Genomic DNA, 24,456 nt, shown 5'->3' with positions numbered 1-24,456 from the left:
TACGTCAACTTTAAGCTGACAACTGAAATTATTATTTTCGATAATTATCATTACTGATTTTGCAAGCGAGATGCCAATAATGATTACCCTAACAAAACTACTGCAATGCTCATTGCATTATTGCCATTTGAAACTTCATTATATCATTTTTTATAAGTATTATCCTCAGTCCCATATATCCCTCCATCTTTGCGGCTGTCACAAACACGCACATGAACACTCGCACTCACACTCTCTAATCCAGCCGTTGTCTCTTTGCCATTTTAGCTACTATCATTTTTCAACATTCTCATCCTCATTGTCATCGGCCTCATAATCACCATTCATACGCAACGTTACGCAACCTTCAGATGCATAGGGATGATTTTCATGCCTTTCTGCAATACTTTAAATATTATATATGTATGTATTTACAGCCTTCCGCACAACCCTCGCCAGCCGATATAAATATTTTATTATGATTGTGTTTGGTGTTGCCGCTGCCGTTGCCGTCGTCAGAAAACCGTTGAGGGGCAGCGAGATTTATGATTTTTGCATTTCGGTGTTGAAATCTTTTCGAATGTCTGTCTGCCTGTCTGTCCGTCTGAGTTTATAGCCCGGCGAACTACCTACTTTCAAGCGCTTATACTCTCATCCTCCTCATTTTAGCATTGACATTTGGTATTTTGTTTGCACACGAATTGTCAAGTGATACGTTAATAATTGACACTGGGGTCAGTTTCCACCACACTCCATTCACATACTTACACCAACAAACAAACAAGCAAAACAAAAACACACTCTGCTCTTCTACTTTCGATACTTATTTTCCATCATTTACGCGTTCTTCATTCGTTCATAATTTTCTATGCGGTTTTCCGTCTGTTTTCGATTCAATGAACTGAGATTTTCAAATGCAAACAATTGTTGTTGGAACGGTGCGCATGTGTGTTTGGCCTACAGTTTACGGTTTGTGGATTGAGTTCGGTTTGTATAGGCTGAATTGGGTTGCGTTGGGTTGGGTTTTGGTTTCGGGTTGATTTAGTTTTGACGGCAATTTGGCTACACTTTGAATATAAACAAAGTATCTACTCATAGATTTAACGGCTTGGCATTCTGAGAGCGATAAATAAGAAAAGGCAAGAGGAGGGAGCATGATGATTTTTAGAAAACTTTCAAATGAGGAATGAAAGAACAAAACAAAAAATAAATTTTACACTTGAATAATTAAATACTAAAGTGGAAATGAATAATGAATGTAATATTTCAATAATTGCTATTATAATGAGGGTGGCGGGCGGTTGCTTTTGTAATGAAAAGAAAAGATAATTATAAAGATTTTATTACTACATAATTCAGCAGTGTGCATGGCGGTAAGACTTAAACTGGAAGGCCTGCGGAAAACGAACCTCTCTGAAATGAATCTGTAACGCACCTGAATTCCGTTCAAAAATTTTCAAATAAGTTCTCACCTAAAAGAGAATAGAGCTGAGCACAATTTGACGTTAGTGAATGCTTGTCTCTCCCCATTGCCAGCTCAAGATTATTTATGACGTGCATCAGGTAAATATTCCGAGAAACGTTGTGTTGCTCAATACCTACGGCTGGGAAATCAGCCGAGCTTTTTCCAAGCAAAAGTGTTAGACCCTTGCAAGGCCCATACATCCATATTATGAATAATAGCTTCTGATTGAGGTGCAATTGCGGCCGCCGTAGCCGAATAGGTGACTACAATTCGAAAGTGCTCAGATTCGAGTCTCCGTGCATGAAATATCAAATGATGGAACAAGTTTCTTCTAATAGCGGTCGGCCTTAGCAGGGAATGCAAACCTGAGAGCGTTATAGAACTTCTTGCCCAAACTAATATGTGGAGCAGTGGACAGAAGCTGTCTAAATAAAGAAGAAGAAGAGACGATCTCCCTGCTCTATACATACGAAGTTTCATCACTTTAGGTAGACAATTTTTTAACGAGCTGGCAGATCTCTGCACTGCGGAAATCTTCTAAAACTTTTGAAAAAATCACGTTGGTCGTATGAAGATGAAGACAAGTTCCTCATGCGGTATGAGCCTGAATGTGAGCCATAGCGTAAAGTCGCTACAACCTAATCTTTCCCTCGTCTAAAAATTTACCCCTCCTTCGTATCATTCTGGCGTATTGAATCATAAATATGACAAGATTTCAGTGATTTTTTTTCTTTTCCTCAACATTTTCATTCTTTCAACTGTGAGCTCATTTGCACCTGCCCCATATTCATCCCAAATGCTCATTGCCAACAAAACAAATTGCATTGCAATTAAAATGCGTATTCCCGTGTAATGTAAAGAAATATGTACGGATATATCATCCAGCCATGCCAAAAATGGTGATGCCTGAAGAGTTGGCATAGCCGACTGCCTGCCAGTGTGCCGCACATGCCTACCTGCCCCTGCCGTATTCATCATCAATAACAAAATTAAATTAATAAAATTACTGCCACTACTACGAGTACAACTACGAAATTTCAAAGGACACGGCTTGAAGACCAAGCACTCTCTTCTTCTCTATGTATGCATAGATGTAAGTGGACCAGCGCAGACTAAGAGGCCGTGCAACCGAAATAAGAAAGCAAATAAATAAAATAAAATAAAACTCCAAACCGTAATGCAGTCATGTTAAATGGTGAGCGGGTGTACCACAGGCAAAAATGGTTGTATATGCCGGTGGCGAAGGAGACTAAAAATGAGTTAAAGAAGAAGCAGAAGAAGAAGGCAAGTGCTTTGGCAGAGCTTACAACCGCACTACGACTGGCTGTGCATGACGGTGGAGATAGTGCCGCTGATGGCACAGCTAGCTCGCTTCGTGGCGATGATGGTGGTGCTAAAACGTTGATAGACCATTTATGCAGCATTTCACAAGAAAGCAGCAAAACAACGCAACCCCCATACCCCTGCTCTAACTCGTTGCATACAAATTGTGGTCTAGCAAAAACAATAACTGCATGTCTGCAATTGAAAGTGACTAGCAACGTGCAACGACATCGAAATGAAGTAACTGCATGGAACGCACACACATACGCACACACACACATTTGAACGAAAGCAAGTGCAGCAAAGAAAGCGTATTGTTGCAGACAACTAATAGACAATGAGGCAGTCAACGAGACAATGCACGTCGGTGCGCATGTTGAGGGCAAGAAAATGTGCTTTACATATGTACATAGGTATGTATATAGCAATGAACTTGCCTACATAAGAGTTGGCTTCAAATAGTCACTCAGCCAAAGCGATTGTGTAGCACAAATTTCTACAAGCCAGCTTTAGGTGCATCGCGCTTGTGTGGCTGGCTGGCTGCTATGCCACATATTATGCAAACATATACACACATGTGTATGTGCTACAGATGTTCTTGGCAGCAAGCAGCTATGCGTATAATAAAATCGTAGTCACTACAAATAACTAACTATTTACTGCCATTATGCAACTCGAGTTTCTTTAGCCAGCTTTCGTGGCGTTCTAGTCAATTTTTTGCATATACATACTTATACATGGGCATGTAGCATGTGCATGTATGTGAGTGCGTAAGCACATATGCCACTACTTACCTCCCTACACATGTAATAACCGCTCGAATTGCTTTTGCAAAGATGAGTGGCGTATAGCAGGTGATTTGGCCTGCCATACAATTTAACTTTCCAGAACTGAAATGACTATGAATAGTTTTCTGCTGTAACACCATACTCACTTAGTATTAGTATGGCTTAAATGCATTTGTTTAAAGCACTTTTGGACATCACATTTTAATATACTTTTAAATTAATATTCCTTACATGTGAGTTTATTGAGAAAATTTGTGTTGAAGAGGTGCTATTAATTTTGTGTTTAAAACATTTCCATCTGCATATGTCTACATATATATGTATATACTTTTAGTGCCTCGAAGACTATAAAGAAAGCAAAATATTTAAATAATTTAGTACGGAAATCTTGAAGGGGGAAGGCATGCGCAGAAATGTACGTAAAAGAATATTTTTTACCTTAAAGAATGACTGAATTATGGTTATGGCTATAGGATGGTATGAAGTACATGGAGGGCCGCGATTGGGAAAAAGTGGTTAACGACCAACTCAAATTTTCGTGAAGAATTTGTTTGAAATTTCTCATCAAAGTATGGGCGAGAATGTCCCAATCCACTTTTATCTTAAAACAACCTATATTTTCATATATATGTATTTGGCCGAGCTCCTCCTTATTTGTGGCGTGCATCTTGATGTTTTTTCACTAATGGATGGATCTACAGTTTCAAGCCGATTCCGAATGGCAGATATTTTTCATGAGGAGTTTTTTGATGACAGAAATGCACTCAGAGGTTTGTCATTGCCTTCCGAGAAGCGCCTGCTTTAGAAAAAACTTTTTCTATTATTTGGTATTTCATGCACGGAAATTGGAACTTGCACACTTCCGAATGGTAGTCATGCACTAGCCCATTCGAGTACCGTGGCCACTATTTTCTTCAAAAAACGTATCAAGTCTTCAGGTAAAATCCGGCAAACTGTCGATTCGTGAATGCCTAATTGTTGAGAACGTCAAGATGTCGATGTTGATAGTTGTTCAGCAACTCTTTGCGCCAAAGCAGCCAGCCAACTTTCGTCTGCCACTGCCAGTTCTTTTTCTATCCTCGATTGAACCAGTTTTTTTGAAAATTTTCCACCTACCTTTGAATTGTCGACTCATTCGGACGATTATTTCCACCAGAAAATTATGAATTTTGCGATATGTTGTTCTTAAAGATCGACTATTTTCATAATAAATTTAAAAGTTTGGAATTATTGCAGCTCAAGGACCTTAAATTACGGAAAAATATTTTCACAGGCCGTACCAATTAAAAAAAAAAAATAAACAAAAAAGAAGCTTATCAGCCGAAACTAACGAGAAATTGCCAAAATATGCAAATATAAACCGAAATGGGGTCAAAATGAACCCACATTTCAAGTTATGTATGAAGTTTCAAAAAACAATAATTAAATTATAAACAAAGAATAAACCACTCACAGAATAAAAAAATTAAGTTTGCGTGATCGTTCGGCAAGCTATAATATTTTTGTTCTCTACTGGTTTTAAAATTGGAGGACTGAAATTATCGACACCACCGACTGAATGATGACAACATTCAATGAGGCGTGCCTTGAAGTATTTGAGAGAAAGATTCTGAGTAAGATTTTTGGGCTTTTGCATATTCCCTACAGCGAGTATAGCAGACGATTGAACCATGAGCTATATGAGCTTTACTGCAACGTAAACATAGTGCGCTGAAAAAAGCATGCCTTGCGACTGCTGGCTAGGTCAGTCTGATGGGGAGCCCTTCGCAAAAGACTCCTCCGCCAACCTTTCCTTCTAACTTCGATCCATCCGTGAACAAGTTCACCAAGCCCTGCCCCCAAGTGTAGCCCCCCGTCCACTCTTCCCTTGACGGGATGTGAGCGGAGAATGTTCCGGTTGGACTAAACGAGGGTATACACTGGTCTGTTGACAGAGGGATGAACTCAAAGCTTCTAAGGATGCTTGAGTGCCCATAAGGGAGGTTGAGCTTATAGCTCCAGCCCCTCAGTCTGATTGCGGTACATGTAGCGGCAATTCTGCCTGCGATATCTACGGGTACCACATTTAACATTGCGTTGAGCGCCAGAGTAGGAGTCGTTCGAAGCGTCCCACTGATTCCAATGAGTGCCGACCTCTGAACTCTTTCCAGCTTCTTCACCAATGTCGTCTTCTCTAGTGAGTTCCACCAGACTATGACTCCATATAACAAGACAACAGTGGCGGATCCACGCCATTGGAATCATGCTCTAAAATTTTTTGTTTCAATTCTGTATGAGTCAAGTTAAAAAAAACAATATTTTTTTATATGCATTAGCAGTTTATTAAATTTTTCTTCCAGTTTTAATTTATTTTATAATAAAAACAATTATAATACGACGGACGCAATTCAAAATTTTGAATAATTACACAGGCCTGCGTAATTTCATTTTTGACCAATTTCTAAAACGGCTACGAGTGTCTCTTGAAGTTTTTTTTGTGCTGAAAACGAATTTGATCTTGAAAATGCTCCAGCACGTCAGGACTTTTGGCAATTTGTGGTTAAATAGTCAAGAAATGCCGATTTTGGACATCTTTATGAATTTGTTTTGAGTAAGGTAAATTTTTTTTTTTATTTTCCACAACGGAATCGCAAAGTAATACTCTGTAGCTTTAAAATCCATTTTTTAAAAGACTTCTAGGATGAATGAAAAAAAAGTTATACTATTTTGAATTTAAGACTTTTAGACATACATAACAAGTTTCAAGCGAATTACATTAAATTTTCGAAAGATCGTCCGCCATATTGGATCAGCCATTTTTAATTTTAAAAAACTAACACCAGATTTGTAATCATCGACACCAATGTCGAACATACATAGCTTTCTAAGAATCTGTTGCGCCATTAAAGAGGGCGTTAAGAAAATGAATTTGCATGTCTAAAAGTCTTAAATTCAAAATAGTATAACTTTTTTTTCATTCATCCTAGAAGTCTTTTAAAAAATGGATTTTAAAGCTACAGAGTATTACTTTGCGATTCCGTTGTGGAAAATAAAAAAAAAATTTACCTTACTCAAAAAAAAATTCATAAAGATGTCCAAAATCGGCATTTTTTGACTATTTAACCACAAATTGCCAAAAGTCCTGACGTGCTGGAGCATTTTCAAGATCAGATTCGTTTTTAACACAAAAAAACCTTCAAGAAGCACCATAGCCATTTTAGAAACTGTACCTCGCAGGACTGTGTTATTAAATATCTTTTTGACAAATCGATAGATGATGAACAATATACAAGAGGTTTTAAACACTTTTAAATTTTCGAGGCTTCTCAAAAAACTTTCTGAGAATTTCCTCATCAGTTAAATCAATGCGATGATGGATGTTCAAAGATGCAAGACCGTTGAGACGCTCCTGTCCCATTGTGTTTCTCAGATAATCCTTTATCCTTCTTAAGGTCGAAAACGATCGTTCTGGAGTTGCTGTTGTCACAGGTAACACTGCCAAAATTCGCAACATTTTGTTGACGTTTTTGAAAGTTTCATTATTCATGATCTGAAAAAATTGCTTCTGCTTAAATTCTCAATAGAAATATTTATTTACCTTATTCTGTTCAAATCCACAGTTAAATTGCTTTTTCTATATTAGGAGTTACTTACTGATAATGCATCAAGTGAATTTTCGATGTTCTGATTGCGGATTCGTTGTCTCCACATTTTGACTTCTGAAATGAAATTACTCTCGGAACAATCCAATACTTCTTCGTAAAATAGGTAAAGATCGGCGCATTTTTTTTCATCAAATTCTTGTTTGAGAAACAGCTGTCCGAAACTTTGAAAGACTGTTTTGTGTTTTTGAAACCGACTCTGGAGATGACAAATGTACGTATCGAGAAGTGGAATGTAGAATGCGATTTTGTAGTATTCTTCAACTGTTTGCGTTTCAATGTTGCAACGGTATTTTTGTCCTGGGCATCGACGAGGCGTTTTCATTTCAATTTCGTATTTAGAACAAATTTCAGAAACTTTTTCATAAACAATGTGGAAGCATGAATCTACGTTTTCCCGCTTTTCCTTGAAATCATTCAAAGCATCATCAGCCAATTTTGTTGCTTCTCCTAGATCTTGATTCTTCAACTGCAATTCTTGACTTAATGGTAGAACGAGGGAATTAATCGATTCCATTATTTGGCAGGACATTTGAAATTCGACTGTGAAAATTGCGGTCAAAAGTTGAGATGCTGTGCGCGAAGTATCTCGATCCTTCCATGTTTTTATTTCTTCTAACGCTTCAATAACAGCCGGTTGAAGTTCGACGTACGTTTATACAACTTCATGAGATTGAGCCCATCTTGTAGGACAGATAGACTTCAATTTTTTTTCTACTTTTTCACTTTTATTCGTCATTTTGGCAATTTCGTTCTTCAAGATGCTTTGTCTCTTGGGCCAGTGAAAAAATGCTTCAATTGATCCCACAGTCCCCAACGCGTTTTTAATACTGGTTACTTCGCAAGATGCATTAATTGTTAAACAGAAGCTATGTGCAGCGCAATGCACATAAATTGCAAAAGGGAAAAATGATTTCAAATAAGCCTGTGCTCCGTGAAATTCGCCACTCATTGCTGGAGCTCCGTCATATCCTTGGCCATACATAAAAGAGCAATCCACGCCGATGTCGATCAGGTAATCCTTGATAGAATTCGCTAAAGCTTGTCCAGAAACGTCAGTTACAGTTACCTTCTAAAATACCCCGGACCCCCCCCTTTATGAAATCCTGGATCCGCCACTGCAAGACAAGCTTTACAATAGTATTATACAGCCAGAAAACAACTCGAGGCGAGAGGCCCCATCTTTTGCCAATTGCGCCCTTGCACCCATAGAAGGCGATTGTTGCCTTCCTCACCCTTTCCTCAATATTGGGCTTCCATGTAAGCTTGCTGTCAAGGATAATACCTAGGTACTTCACCTTGTCAGAAAGCATCAGAGGAGCGCCCCCTAGTGAGGGAAGTTGAGCTCTGGGTATTTTATATTTCCTCGTAAATAGGACGAGCTCCGTCTTAAGAGGATTCACCGACAGGCCACAATCCGTTGCCCATCTAACAACTGCATTCAGATATCCCTGCATCAAGTTGTACAGAGTATCCAAAAATTTTCCTCTAACAATTAGTGCCACGTCATCCGCGTAGGCAATTACCCTGCAGCCCCCCTTCACCAGGTCCTCCAACAGATCATTTAGAACAACAGCCCAGAGGAATGGTGAGAGAACCCCACTTTGCGGAGTGCCTCTACTCACCTGCCGGTGGATGGAGATACCGCCCCACTCTGCCGTGACAGTTCTGTCGCTAAGCATTTTGTGGATAAATCTTATAAGGTCGGTTCCGACCCCTAGTTTACCTAGAGACCTGGTAATTGCCTCCGGGAGGACGTTGTTGAAAGCCCCCTCAATGTCGAGGAAGGCGCCTACCGCAAACTCCTTCTGAAGAAGAGACTCTTCGATTTCTTCCGATTGTATGTAGGGCATATTCCACCGATCTACCCTTGCAATAAGCATGTTGAGTATGCGACAGCCGACCCCGAGGAATTTCGCTTCTTATGTGCAGGTCAATCAGTCTCTCAAGGGTTTTCAGTAAGAAATCTATCTCTGATACCTTTTTTTTAATTTCCAAATTTTTAAAAATTATTTATTATATTTATATTATCAAATATAGTCCTAACTTGCATATTTCTCAATTTTAGTTATAATAAGTAGCAAAAAGCAGTAAAAGAAATTAATATAATTAATAATAAATGAATTTAAACTTTCCAAGATTGATCTGCCAGTTACAAAACTATAAACCAGTTGCTGCAGTGGCTTATTAGGAAAAAGACTTAGTCTAAGCTTTTTGCAAACATATGCGATTGTCAGAACTATATAAAAACTAATTAATTCCTTAATGTTGTAATTAATGACTTAAAATAAATATGCAAATTGTGCAAAGGAACACGATCAAGTCAGTTAATGCCATATCAAATAACAAACTACAAACTACAAAACCTAAATAAAAAAGAAAACATTTATATTTAGAAGTAACTCAACATCAACATCCATCTAAGATAAACAAATTTCCAAGACAAAAGTCAAGGTAATCTTGACTTACCAGCACGCATGGAAACTCTAGTGGGCATGTGAACTCAGTGAGTCAAACCGAGTATCAGATTGGATCGCAAAGAGTAGGTGATTGAAGTGAAGTGAAGTGTGTGAAATGCAAGCAGGAAGTGTTGCTAATATGGATAGTAATCCAAAAAACAAATACACAAACAAAGAGATTCTTATGGCATATGCTTTGCAGAGTGAAATGCGATCGATGACTTGATCGTCACTCTGAATGCCATTTCTCACTCTCGCACTCTTTGCTGCCTTCTTCAAATGCGACAAATTCCTTGTTTGCATTTATTTGCTGAAGTGCTGATGTAACAATGCCATACACAAAAGCATACAAGCAGTCTTTCAATTGGAATTAGAAAAACACGCAGACAACAAAGCAGATGAGGAAAATATTGTATGAAGTGAATATTCTGAACACAAGCATGTAAACGAAGCAGGTAGTATGGCGAATTTCGCCGACCTTCGAAGGATATCACCAAAGAGTGAAAGAAAAATAAAACGAGAGCAGAAATATTTTAAAAGTAAAAGGAAGGTAAAACATGTGTTGAGTGTCGGCAAACTCCATGCGCTAAGGGATTTCGGGCAGATGATCTCTTAAAACCGCAGTAAACAGGATTACGTGCACAAAGGTAAAGCAGATTTATACGTATGTGGAGCAGATGATAATGATGAGTAGGCTTTACACGTTAAGTAGGCAAGACTGCCAACACCAAAAAAACCAACAAATACACAAATATCTTTAAAGGCATAGTTAGCTGCAGAAAAAAATATAATAACAATAAAGGCCAAGGCGAACCACTTCATTCACAGCTGAGCAAAAAAGCCGTAGATTGTAAGTATGCATGTATGTGTGTATATTTTCTACCACTTTTCTTTGCCTTTTGTCTTCCCTTTAGCAACATTGACAACGGCTTAATGTCACAGCGCATTTGCGGAAATCCTCAAATGAAAAATATACACATCCGCACATGCACATGTGAACTTATTTAGCATCCGAAGAATGCCGATGTGACCAAGCAACACCGCCTTCTCTAATAGCTGTAGCTTAGCATTTCATTGGAGCACCGATCAGTTTACTGGCTATATGACTGTTAGAGCATCGTGTATACCTACGACATAATCTTAACGAAGGAGGAGAGCGATCGGTTTCATTTGAGATCCCGTTCCCGTTACGCTTATCTGCCAAAGGTGTTGGCTCAACAACACTCATTGTCGCATGCACACAAACAAACATGAAATTAACTACGCCAATTGAAGATCGACATACATATGTATGTGTGTATGTGAGGCTGGTTGCAATTTAGGCCCTTAAGATTTTAATCTCCGCAATATCAGCGAAGGTATCTTTAGGTCAATGCGTAGTAAATATGCTCGTGTACGAATACTTTGAGTGCCAGTATTTTGTTTCGTCAAGTAGAAGATTTTTTTAAAATTAAAATGTCATCAAGATTGTCATCAACCACGGCACAGACAAACGGACGGCGCAGGATGCACAAAGTTTTACTTTCGGCTCGTTAGCTGTTAGCTCCGCTGTCAATGGCTTATTTACTTGCTGCTGACTGTGTTTATAGTTGTCAACTTTAACAAGATTTCTATGTTGATAAGCATCGTTCTGTGTCGCCGCACGTAGGCTAATTGTGAGTTTTGATGTTGCGCCAGAGCGTGCAGTAGTGGTGTGGCAACGTGTTAAGTTTTTGATCTTAGAGAGTTTTATTTGTTTATTTCCTGCTTTTTATTTAGCTTGTTTTACAGACATTAAATACTGTAATTAGTTTAGATTGAGTAACGAGATGGCGTCATCCGAACAAGTCGTAAAGTGCTACGGATGGGATTAAACTATGTTGAATATATCTCTAGAATTAACTTAAAATCAAACATATGATAAGGAGTTGATTGTCGATTAGGAATGCAGGACTCAACTTAGATTAAAATCTCGACGTAATTTATGAAAGCTAAAACGTGGCATTTGAGTCAAATGGCAAAATCAACTCAATGTTACGATGGCTACAACTTGTCCTTAGCCATTTGAAATAATAATAGGAGTTTTGCTTAAGAAAATCCATTTCAGAGTTTTCTATAACACTTTTTACAGATTAACCAACTGGATATAGATGCAGCAATGATTGAAGAAGCGAACTCAAGATGGTAAAGAACAAGCTCACGCAGGATTGCGAAAATCATGCTACGCAGGCACAATGTTAGGACTACAAACTATATTTTAAATCTTCCCAGGAAAGAGTGTAAACTTGTAGTGGGGATACTGACGGAACACTATTTTACTCCATCGTACGCGGCCAAACTGCTTAAGTGCTGCATCATTTTCAGCCTTAGAAAGTGTGACAGACCAAAAAATTAGCAGCCTACTTAAATTATCTAAACTGTGCATTAAAGATAAAATATAAAATAAACTCTCCGTACAAACACTTGGTATCACTATGGATCATTTTCTGGTCTAAGAGCGATCTACAGGATTGTGGGAATGAGAATATCTGTATTGCCTTAGGAACTTTACCTTCAACAGTTCATATGATTCATTCAATAAATGAACCGTGTTAGCAGCCGAACTGACAATTCTTCACTTTCTTATCATATGTATATGAGACCGCTCCTCTTCTGTCACTGTACAAATTTTCATGCATGGCAACGAAGTTGTTTTGGTTTTACGATCTTCATCTCACTAAGAGATATTGCGGATCAGAGGATCAGCAATTTGCTAAAGCTCTCTGAACAATGCGCTTGTGCTACCTTGCAATTACCGAGGTTGTTAGATTACCAAGTTTGGTCATCCGAAGCAAAATTGTGAGAGTAACTTCTACTGCCACGCCACTGGGAGCTCGACAGCATATTTCTGTCCACTCATTTCATACAAATTTACACACTAATCGTTGCTCAGCACCATGGAGAGAATAATAATGTGGCGCCGTTCATGGAACAGCTACTTTGCTCTCAGTGAATTTGACAGCATCGCTCTGTGTATGCGTCGCACTTGTGAAATTTATTCGTGTGCTGTTTGTATACTTTTTTCTTCTTCTTCCATTTTTGTTCGCATTTTCACAGCTCTCTCATGCAACTGCACCGATGTGATGTTTCGCACTCTCTGATGGTAATCTTTTCTCGCAAACTTTTCTATCATTCTTGATTGTTCAAGAAGTCAGTCGAGTGAAGGCTGCGTTGATTTTTTCATATATCACCAATACACAATCTCGGTTTTTTCATAAACAAATCGCTGTTGTGACCCTGCTTGCGTCAGCCAATAAGCTGATTCGTTCAAAAGCGGTTAACGGTCGCATGTTGACCACGCCTCTTCATTTTGTACATCGTATGACAACGCGTAGTACCAGTTCCCGCTTACTTTAATCACTGGCAGAAGGAGACTCTTTATAGAGAAGAAGCTAAACATTTATTTTGATTAACAGTTAAGTCAAAGCGAAAATCTTAAAACAAGCTGACACAGGGGCACAGGTACAAATCATCAGCTCTAGCACAGAACTTACAGCTTCCAATTTGTGTCAATTCAGCTCACTCTCTTCTATTAAATTATGTATTTATGTATATTTTTAAGTCTAGCATAAATTCTAATTTGTACTAATTTATAGCCTGATTGGTGAAAAAGTATCAGATCGTAGCAAATCAATTGCAGTCATCAACCCAAACAGTAGTAGTCAGTAAAGTATGTAAGTATCAGCGACCGCCAGACAAGCAGACGGGATCAGACGAGTGCTGAAAATTACACACACTTAAACAAATTTGAATGACTCCCCTACATAAATACTTCCAAACTATTTATACATGATTTTGTAAGCGACGCCCAGTTTTTTGGTTCTTTCCAGTATACCAGCCACTACAGCGGCCGCCTTGGCTGCTGAAATTCAATACGGCTGAGAAAAAACCGCAAGCCAACACTTGAAGTGCGAGAAATCCGGCAAACCATGGTGGAGCGCCTACAAATTGGCTACCGCCAACGAGGCGCAAATGGAGCGCTAAATTGTTTGCTGCCTTTGTATTGATATATAGTATTGTATTGGTTGTATGCGGATTCTTGTTGTTTTTGCTTGTGCTGTGATTTTAACACTCGCGCCACACACTTGCAATAAAATACGATATCTCAATATGTATTTACATTTATTTATTTTAAGTATTTATTTGCTTGTGATGTAGGTATTTGGAGCAGGAGTCGAGCTCGGAGGCGTCAAGTCGTTCACTGCAAACAGAAATTGGCTGCTGCTAACTCACAACGATGAGTTGCCTAATCGTTGGAAACCACAAGACGTAAACCAAGATGCGAGTAAGAAGATTAAGAAGCGTGTTCGTGGGGCACTATTTATGCGTAAATTTTACCGACGGCATATTTTACTTTTGAAATTTTCTAAAGAGGATTTTCAGAACAGAGTTGTTGATAAATACTTTTAAACTTAGAGACATTTAGTATCCCGACAAATACGACTTTAGTTTTTTTAGAAAAATGAAGATCGTCGGAAGGAAGAGAGGGGATTATTTCGTAAAATATTATGTATTCAGTTATTTGAGAAAACTATTTTTTTGCTGCTACAAATCCACAGCCACCTCTCGGAATAAGATAGTGAATGGAGGGAACATCCTGCCAACGAAAAATTAAATATTTAGCCCAGACGGGATACTGCAAGTGATTTTTTTGACTCCCCTTTTATTTTTGCTAACCTATCAACATCACTGGTTACTTATAAATACCGATATTTGTCATGATAAATACTCGAGGCGGCCGCCGTAGCATGACTACCAATCGGGAGGGCTTCGAATCTCTGCGCAAGAAACAAATGATAGAAAATGTCGGCTTAAGGGGGGGAACCAGTTTAGACTGATCAAAAAATCGAAAATTTTAAAAGGAAATTCGTATCATTCCCGATTCTATGAGCACTTAAGTGACCGCCCGTCGATTCAGCTCCGTAGCGCGCGGTAGTTAGAGCTGCGTTTTTCTCGAAACGACTTTTTTCAACTGGTGGGCGCTCTAGCTCAAAAACTTATCGACCAATCGTTATGAAATTTTTGGGGAGTGTTCTTTATTCAATTCAAATTTTTATGAACCTAATTCTTGGATTATATTATCATCAAACATTTTTTTTTAACCAAAATAAATGAAAAAGTATGGTATGAAAAAATTACATTTTGTTCAATCGCCTCAAAAACATGCAATTTTCAATATTATTTTAATATATCAAAATTAGGTTCATATTCTTAGGAAACATGTTGTGAATGAAAAAAGAAATTGTTGTTGATTACAGAGAAAAATTACAACTTCAGGAATGCCCACCAGCCAGTTACTCGGATGGCGATCGTCCATGAACAGCATGCTCTAACGCCACTATTTCGGGCGGAAATAGCTTGGAAAAATTGAAAAGTGTACTTAAAAATATGAATAAAATACCCTCTAAGTTTAAACAATTTCTGATTATTACGAAAAACACAAAAATTTCGGCCTCCTAAATCGGGTTCCCCCCTTAAAGGAGGAACCTACAGGAGGGAGGAGCTGAGCCAAACACCTAACTGAAGGGAAGTTTTTTTTTATGTATGACGAAAAATCTATTACCACATCTGTTTAGCCGCAATCTTCAATCCTGGACTGAGCGATTTTGATTCCCTAAAACTCACCAATACCTTAAACCCAAAGGGTGCCTCATTTATCGATAGGAATTGCACATACATACAGAAATATTTATATGTATATCAGAATGTAAAAAAAACGATCATTCCTAGGAAGTTCAGCAAAATAGATATTCACTCCCTTTACCATGCTTCTCGCTATTAAAGTGTCAACAAATTTTTGCGTTTGTCAAATGTGACAACTGTCACCTGACTGAGTGACCACAAAACAATACTAAATAAAACTAAACTTAAAATACTCGGAAAATAGAAAGCAATTCTGCACAATGTTTTTACAATTAATTGCGCCCAAAGAGAAGCGAATAGCACAAAAATGTCACTTTGACGTTAGATATTTAGGTTATGTTTTTGCGCTACATTATGCTTACGTAAATAAATACATAGCCGAACACACACACAAATAACCGGAGCAACAAGAAAAGGGCACAAAACACCAAAAATTAAAACAAATAGAAAGTCTCAAAAATAAAAGCTAACAAAAACAAAGCAAAAATGCAGAAAATCCAAGCAGTTGGAGGCGTCAGAGCGTAAAGAATTTGTCAACAGCGGTATTAGCATACTTGGTACGTTATTTTTGTTGTTGCTCTTTCTTTTTTTTCTGATGTTGCTTTTAATTTTTTGCTGCCGACGCACCGACTTGACATGAAAATTAAAATTCGGTTCGCTGCGTTGTTGTTGGTCGTATTGCTTATGGTATTATTTTCGCTGTAGTGTTGTTGTTGTTTCATGTTTTTAATTTTTAACTTGAACCTGTCAAAATCATTTTAGCAAAATGCAATGTAAAACAATTTTTGACAAGCGCTACCAACAAAATGTTGAGGCGGAGGAGATGATGAGAGGGCGTGCGGGTGCGTACGGAAGGCAGGCGTGTGACACATAGTCGAAGCATAATTTTGTAAGTTCGTTTGTATGTAAGCATGCGTGGATGTGTGTATGTATTTTGAGACGTGGCTGGTTTTTAGATTATACGGAAGGCAACGTCGTGTGGGAATTTATTAATTAATGCATGATTAGGGAGTTAATACCCCTTGTTGTTGGAGTTTTTTTGTATTTTGAAAAACTTGAAAAATTAAAACCCTACCTTTTTATGTTCGTAATGCAAATTTATAATTTGAATAGTCATATGCGTGTTTGGAAAACAATTTTTTATCAAAAAAATACAGTCAAATCTAAAACAAGTATGAAACTCATATATTTTCACAGAAAAATGGTTTGCGCAAACTTTTCGTCAATAATTTGAATATATATGTACAGTGAAACCTCAACGGAAGGAACTCATTTAACCCTTTGTGGTCGTATAAAATTTGGACGACACCCAGGTTTATGTACTGGTCAAAACTAATTTCCGTTGAAAGAGCAGTGATTCACAACATTTAAGATTGAAGCATAAAGAAGATTCTATAAACAAATATAGTATAAAATTAGTATGGTCACTTGCTGTAGTGACTGAGAGTAGTCATACGACCGAATGGGAAAATAGCTTTCGTGACTCAGAGTACACATATACCGCAAAGGGTTAATAAGCGGACATGCTATAAGCGGACCTCACACCCAATAACAATTGAACCGATAGCGTGCGACTATGAGAGACTTCACTGTGAATATGTACATATGTATGTATAGGGATTTTCCAATAAGTGCGATTCATATGGTATAAAACAAGGTATGAGCGATTTTTTTAAAGGCCTTGAAAGGCCAATGCAATGCATGCATGCATGCAATATGAGTTTATTTAGGGTCGCAAAATGAAATTCTCAAACTCTTATGAAATCCACTTAAGAATTATACGCTGTGTAAGAAATTTTTATTAATTTTTGTTTCCCTCATACCAAAAAAAAAAGATTTTCGGTTCTACCCAGACCAATAGTCTTAGGATTTGTTGATAAAAGCAAGACTACATAGCCGCCTTATAAATTCTAACAAGCATCCAGGAATCTACTTTTGTGGCTCTCAGCCAGTATGAATTCTTTGTCTCGGAAGTCACTAATTCATCGATCGCGGTTTAATAGACTATTTGTTAAAATTCTTTCCGTAATAATATAAATAAAAAATATCAAAATAAATATATTTAATAAATTTATTTTAAAAAAAATTGCAAACAAAAAATTGTTTTATTAAATATTTTTAGCTGCGAAATTCGTTGAATCTCCTGTTTTGGTCGATTTTTTCCACCCTCTACTTATTTCTTCTACCTGCATTCTTGAATGAATTTTATGAATAATGATTTCATTTTTCCCATAAAGTCATTTATTCAAGTCAAATATGGATTTTAGTTTTGCTCATTTTCTCATACCCTCTTCATTACCCAACGATTTTTTCGCTTTTTCTTGGCGGCTTTGTGCAATTCGCGTTGAATTTCATAAGTAAAATGCTGTCTGAGTTTTGAGCTCCTCGAATGTTGTCGACTTGCCGCTTGTTATTTTTGTTGTTGTTTGTTTATTGTTATTGGAGGTATACTCACAGAGTATACGGCCGTATGTGAGAGATTTAGAGGATTAGTCAGGGTATAATATTGCGGTATGAAAGGAATTATAAAAATTCTTAAATATGTATGTTTGTATATTTGTATGTTGGTATGTAGGTATCGGTGTAGTTGAACACGCGTTTCAGTGGATACTATGTGCGTTGTTATTGTTGTTTTATATCCACTACTTGTTTGACTTTTTGCTGTAGTCATATTCCTTTGTTGTTTTTGCATATCGGTCGACTTGTTGTTGTGGCAAATAAAATGCAAGATGACAGTTTAATTTTATGGTTTGTCTGTGCTGATCAGTTTATGAGAAATTTTCGATTATGATACGATAAGAGAGCAGTGCATGCATACGAGTAGATACATACAAAAACAAATGATATTTAAAATTTTTTAGAAGAAGTATAAAAAAGTAAAAAATCAAAACTCAGATCTACTCACAGCGGCCGTAGGCGTAGGCCCGCTTTGGTCAAATCTGCAACAGCCGGCAAAGGAGAGCATTAACGGAGGTGGACTGGCCTTCGGCTGCCCCCAAGAATTTGTATGTCCTTTTGCGTTTTGTTCGGTTTTCCTTTTTTAATTGTTCCTCCCCTGTTTGATATATGAGCCAGTCACATTCAGTAGTTTTGCATTTAGTGGAATTTATGAGTGGCGAATTTTACCAAAATAGCAGTTCAAAGTGTTGTTTGCACGCAATCGACACATATCCGCAATCTCTATGCGTTTAAGTCACGGAATGTCTTTGCCAAAGGTTATGTACTTTTTGACAACTTTTTTTTTTTTTTAATATTTTTAGCGAAATGGTAGCAACGTTTTCGGTTGCAGAATAGGGCGTGCGTTTTCTAACTGCGCATATAATTAATTTAAATGATAACAGGTGGGGTGAGTTAAGGCGGTTTGACTGAGAAGCTGGATTCTCTAGGAATTTAGAAGAGAAATTGAAGGAATTAAGAGAGAAAATAAATGCTTGTATTGGTATATTTGCAACAAAGAGAAGATTTAAGATAAACCAAAACTTTACGAAGCAATCGCTTTTATAGTAAGACGAGAAATCTTAAGAAAATAAAAGACAAGTAACGAGAAGAGAATATATCGAAAAGCACTCGGCACACCTCTGGAAATCAACACTTTCAAAAGTTTAGAGACAACTTCGAATTACTGATTTCAGGCATACTTTTCATAATTTAGAAATGGTTGCGAAGCAATTGCGTTAAAAATGTTTTCCTTATAAATTAAATTATCAAATTTATATCAAAATTTAAAAAAAATGTTGTGCAAAGAAAAATCGCAACAGTGTCAATGAAAAAAATTAAAAAAAAAGCAACAAGACTTCTCAGCACTTCAAACTTATCACTTTTTTATATTAAAATTTAATAAACTACAAAACTGCATACCAAAATTTTTTCTAGAAATTCTATAATAATTGAAATACGTAGAACTGAGACGAAATGTTTGAGGAAATTAAAAAAATGCACCTTAAAAAAGAAAAATAGTCCAAAGTGGTAAAAATGTTGTTCTGCCATCATTTGTCGTGGCTGTATACTTATAACAGGCGTCCTGTGGCAGAAATAGGTTTCAAATTTAAAGTTTCCCATAACCAAAGTGACAATTTCAAACAGTGGAACATTTTTTTTTTTGGAAATCATCGAGCAAGCACTTTCTGGAGTGGGACAGTGCCGCTTATCGGCGCATGCTGAATTATTGTTTTCTGCTAATAATGAGAAAACATTCTTCCTCTAGTACACACACAGGGTTTCAACGAGATGGTGCCAGATACTGCGTAAATTCTTCCGTAACAAATTGAAAATCGATAATCGTTGACATATCCTGGGTACCCGAGTCTTAACTTGATCTTATCCCTTTGAACTTTTTTCGGTAGGGTTACCTCGAAAGTAAAGCCTATGAAGCAAACCAACGCTATAAGAAAATATCGTTTGCGAGGTTAGTGCCATCTCGACATAAATCCTGCAGAGAGTGTCAAGGAGCGCAAAGGGCAGTTTCGGAGAGTGTATCCGAAGTAACGATCAACATTTAGAGGAAATACATAATTTTTAAAGAACGGAAACTAGAGTGGGCTTCAATATAAAAAACAAAATACAATTTTATGATTAAATTTTTTTTTTAAATTTAGCTGTAATGAGGAATTAATTCTGTCAATGGACACCCTGTAGCTACTTATATATTTTCTATGGAAAGCGTGTCTTTTTGTGACAAGGTATCGCAAATGAAGTAAATTCGTACTATACATTAAAAAAATGTATTTATAATATTTATTTTTTGCCCATATAGCCATTTGACTAAGGCACAAACTGTGAGTGAGAGTAAGTTTCAACAAATAAATAATGAGCAGATGCACAAATACATGCACATATGCATATGTACATACATATAATATAATTGTATGTAGGCATATGTCCAACAAAGGGAAAGAGTTACACGCGCCCCCTTTTCCGCTGAGATAGCTGGTGATTTAAGCGGCTCAGGCATGCAACGTTGCGCTTATCAGCAGATAATAAAAATAACCAGTAACAAAAAACTATCTTTTGTCAACCTACCATGCCATGAATATTATTTGAGACGTAAAAAAACAAAAAATGTAATAAGCAAAATACAAAATGGCTACTTAAACTACCAACAACCCTTTTACCGACCATTTCCCCCGAAAGCGATTGTGTCACACATCTACCCCTGCTACAAGCGCTTAGCTAATAAGGGTATTAATAATAAATAGCAACAACAAGAAATAGCAAAACAAAAGCGTAAAGTGACAACAACAAACAACTGTTTTGACATTTAAAAGTAGTTTTCTAGCATGCTTGACTGGCAGCGTAAAAGCGTAGCAAACGAGCGGCGGAAAATTATAAGAGGGATAAAAGTGCACTTATGTGCATACATAGAAAACATATGCATGTGTGTGTGTGTGCATTGCGTTTAATACAACCCCAGCATAACGAGCGTATCCGCGTTGTCAGCTTCAAATTGTCACTGTTTGTTATTCAGGTAATCTTCTTCTTCTTCGTTTTTTTACTCAATTTTGGCTGCCCAATAATTGTTAGCGCGATTAGTGCATTTGCAACGCATACATTGTATGTGCGTAAATTGTTGTTGGGCTCATTAAGAGGTCTGCACGGCTAGTTTGCAGCAAATTATGAAAATATTCCAACAAAAAAAGGAAAAACAGGGAAAGGATTGTTGTGAAGAAGCGGCGCAAATTCAAATGAGTGTTGCTTGTATTAATTTAGTACTCGCAATGGAAAAATATGAGTTGGAATGGGTAGCGACAAAGGGTTGAGCCGAAAAGCTCACGTGTAGTGGTACGTATGTGTGCATGTACATTCATACAAGCATATGTAGATATGCATAAATGTGTTTGCATGTATGAATGGATATGTAAATATTTATCTTCTATGTACTGAGTTTTACCTTTTAATTAAGCATTTACAACAATTTGACGCCATTGTTATTTACACGCATTTACCTACATACCTAAATATTTATAGCGATCATGTCGTTTGTGTAGCAGTGAACCACCCTCCTCGTTTGTAGTGCGTGAGTTTGAGGCAGCTGGATGGCTGAGTACACTAGTCTTCCTGGCTCGGCTGCATTGCTTATTAGTGGTAGTGCCAAGCAAATGTTGTCGAAACGCGGTCGAATAGCTTTGTATCGAATTATTTGCAGTTTCCCAAGAATGCCACAAATTCATATACATAAGTATGTGTATATTTAAAAAAAATTTCGATTTCGTACTGCAAGGGCTCTGTATAAATAAGATTGGCGAAGACTAAAATGATCAGAAATAAATGTGAAAGGCTATGCAGATGCGCTAATGAAGAGAAATATTCATGAATTTAATTAAATGGTCCAACGATATTGCTTCATCTGCGCAAGCAACCACCTTGCCACCTCTTCTCTCCAGTTCCTTCAACAAGTCGTTAAACAAAATAATCCAAGCAAATGAGAGAACACCGAGAGTGTCCCTACACACCTGCTAGCGGAGAGAAGTGCCGCCCTACTTTGACACGCCGCTCCGTTGCCAAATATTTTGTAAACAAACTTTTTAAGGTCGATTCCGATCCTCAGTTTCACGGAGCACATTGTTAAAAGCTCTCTTAATGTCTAGAAAGGCACCCACTGTGAACTGTTTTTGAGAAAAAACATCTCGATATCTTATAGTATCTACGATATCTAAATAATATTCAAGGCAGATTCCTTCGATCTGCCTTTACAGTAAGGACAAACGCCCGCGAGAAATTTTACTCCTTGCATGCAGATTAGTCAGCTTTTCAAAGTCCCTCAGCAGGCACGATGGGCCTTAGGTAAGAATGTAACTCTCACAACCCGCCACGATCTAGGTATCTAACCTCTATCCACGCAGCTCGCATAAATAGGGAGCAATCAACGACAAGGCACTAATTTCTGTAGTTGCGCAGGTGTGGTGCCATCGGGGCCAGCAGACTTGATATAAATTATCGACCTTTGAAGTGTACAGACTTTGCGCGTACAGCCTCTCCTGGGTGTTTAGCGGAGCTTCTCCTCTTATTTGTGGTATACCTACAGTTTTATGCCGCCTCTGAGTAGCGTTTTTTCACAGCTTTTTATGACAAAATACATTTCGAAATTTGTGATTTCCTGACGAGGGGCGCACGCGTTTTCTACAATTAAGTGTTTCCTCACAAGTCACAGTTATCAATATCGATAGTTCTCATGATATCTACGTCTCTTCTTTCTCGTTTATCTTTTCTGAGCAGATTTTTTAGAATATCTGCGTGTTATGTTTAAAGTTAAGAACTAAAATTTTGTTTGTTTCTTATTTTGTTTGAACACAAAGGTTTTTTGTATTTTATAAGTAGAATTTTTATGTGGAAATTGTATTTAAAATAAGAAAATAAACTTTTTTGGTTTTAAATTTCAATGTTCCTTTTTGCTATCTTCCCATTGCATAAACAACTTGTTTCTTCAAAAATTTGTGAAAATTATCATTTGGAGCTAAATTTGAAGGGTTTAAAGAAATTTTTTTTGTGCGCTTATCTACCCTTTCAAACTATTCCAATGCTCTTTCTCTTGTTTTGTTTTTTGCATTCACCTCCATAACCATGGCTTGCGCCTAATTTGGCTATTAATCACGAAATCACTCTGCAGTAAAACGGAAATTTACGCTTTCACGTGAACATAAAATAACAACGAAGTATTTCATACAGACCCATACGTATAACAAACACATACCTATGTATGTGTGTATAAGTATATTGGAACATTAAAAAGAAAGTGTGGAAATTGTAAAATGAATGCAAATTCAACGAAATTTTGGCCGCTGGAAAAAGGGGAAAATTCAATAACGGCGCTTATGTATGTTGAGATAGATAGAGAGAGCCAGAGATAAATAGAGAAATAGAGCGCACTAAAATCGCTTGCTTTGGCCCTTGCCATATAGTCTTAACTATCTACAACAATCAAAATGATTGCTATTGGTTACTTGTACATATTTTAAAACTATTAAAATTTTTGAAAAAGTTCAAAGTATCTTTAAGTTACAAAATTATAAGATTTAAACGTTTGGCATTTCGCGTGCCGCTTTTCGACTCTCAGTGATTTGTCAGTAACTGAGCTGAGGTGGGTATGAACGAGATAGATAAAATGTATGCACTACATAGTGGTTATAAACAAAGACACCAACAAAGTAGTATAACAGTAGAACGGCTGATTATACTCTTTTTATACTTTTATATGTTCCCAAAAGTGGCAACCTCCTTTGCCTTGTACTTGGTTGGTTTCTAGAGCATTCAAGAAATAACAAAATACCCGCCATTGTTTTTTTTTTGCTCTCCTACAGCTACCTTTTAGTTGTAGTTTGGTTGTAACTAGATTCTTGTTTACAAACAACCTTTTTCTTTGAACTCTCTTTTTTGTTTTCTTCTTTACTGCATTAACCTAACCTAACTTTTGGTTTTTGTTTACAAATCTTAACTATTTTGGCACTCTCTTCATAACTCTCTAGCACACCTCACCTTGGGATTAGTAACCGCAAAGTTGGGCTTGTTACACATTTGTTTTTTTGTTCACATAACGGTTGTTTTCAAGAGCATAAGCTAACAATCAGCGGTCGCTCGGGTGATAAGTAGAGGAAAAGCAAACTATCGTGACGAGTTGTACCGACATAAAAGCTTATCGGTGCAGCGAAGAAACTGTTATTCCAATTTATCATCGTCATACACTGATCAAGCGTACTGTAAATGCACATACGGATGTAGTAGACAAGAATGATAGAATACAAGATTGGGCCCATCAGAGAAGCGTGTCGTTACACTGATACAGTTTCGTGAGAGAAATGTGATGAAAGAGAAGAAGAAAATACCCAAACAACACACGAATAAATTGCACAAGTGCGATTTAACACCCAGCGATTCTGCCAAATTCACTGAGAGCGGAATAGCGGTACGAGGTGAGCGCCACCTTTGTATCCTGTACATCTTGTGTACTAGAGCTCTACACACACGGCTATCGATTGGTGCGAGTAGCTCTATACTCGTTAGAATTTTATTCAGTGCTCAATTTCTCAATGTTCACGCCGTGGCAAGAAAGTGTGTAGGTATGTGTATCATTTCTTGTTTTTGACAGTTTCGCTTACTCTTCCTTTTATTTGTATTATGATTTTTATAGAGTTGACGTCACAGCGAAC

At 37.4% G+C, this 24,456-nt stretch overlaps 2 protein-coding genes across 2 annotated transcripts in view; both read right to left on the bottom strand.

The window, feature by feature from the left end:
• Positions 1-24,456, bottom strand: part of LOC129253238 (pair-rule protein odd-paired) — a 77,598-nt gene that overhangs the window by 24,899 nt on the left and 28,243 nt on the right. The gene's annotated exons all lie outside the window — the stretch shown is intronic.
• On the bottom strand, positions 6,696-7,495 carry LOC129253240 (52 kDa repressor of the inhibitor of the protein kinase-like). The gene is made up of 2 exons (XM_054891533.1): positions 7,189-7,495; positions 6,696-7,084 (listed from the first exon to the last, which is right to left on the bottom strand). Exons 1-2 carry the CDS (start codon positions 7,243-7,245, stop codon positions 6,833-6,835), a joined length of 309 nt encoding a protein of 102 aa, XP_054747508.1. The 5' UTR covers positions 7,246-7,495; the 3' UTR covers positions 6,696-6,832.

Source organism: Anastrepha obliqua, chromosome 1, assembly GCF_027943255.1.
Source record: "Anastrepha obliqua isolate idAnaObli1 chromosome 1, idAnaObli1_1.0, whole genome shotgun sequence".
Classification (NCBI taxonomy): domain Eukaryota; kingdom Metazoa; phylum Arthropoda; class Insecta; order Diptera; family Tephritidae; genus Anastrepha; species Anastrepha obliqua.
The sequence above is the reverse complement of the archived record's forward strand: the minus strand, read 5'-3'. Positions and strand labels throughout refer to the sequence as shown.

Coding starts and splice junctions, on each gene's coding strand:
- LOC129253240 (XM_054891533.1), bottom strand. CDS start 7,245: ATGTGGAGACAACGAATCCGCAATCAGAACATCGAAAATTCACTTGAT. Junction 7,085..7,188: donor ATTCACTTGATGCATTATCA/GTAAGTAACTCC, acceptor CAATTTTTTCAG/ATCATGAATAATGAAACTTT.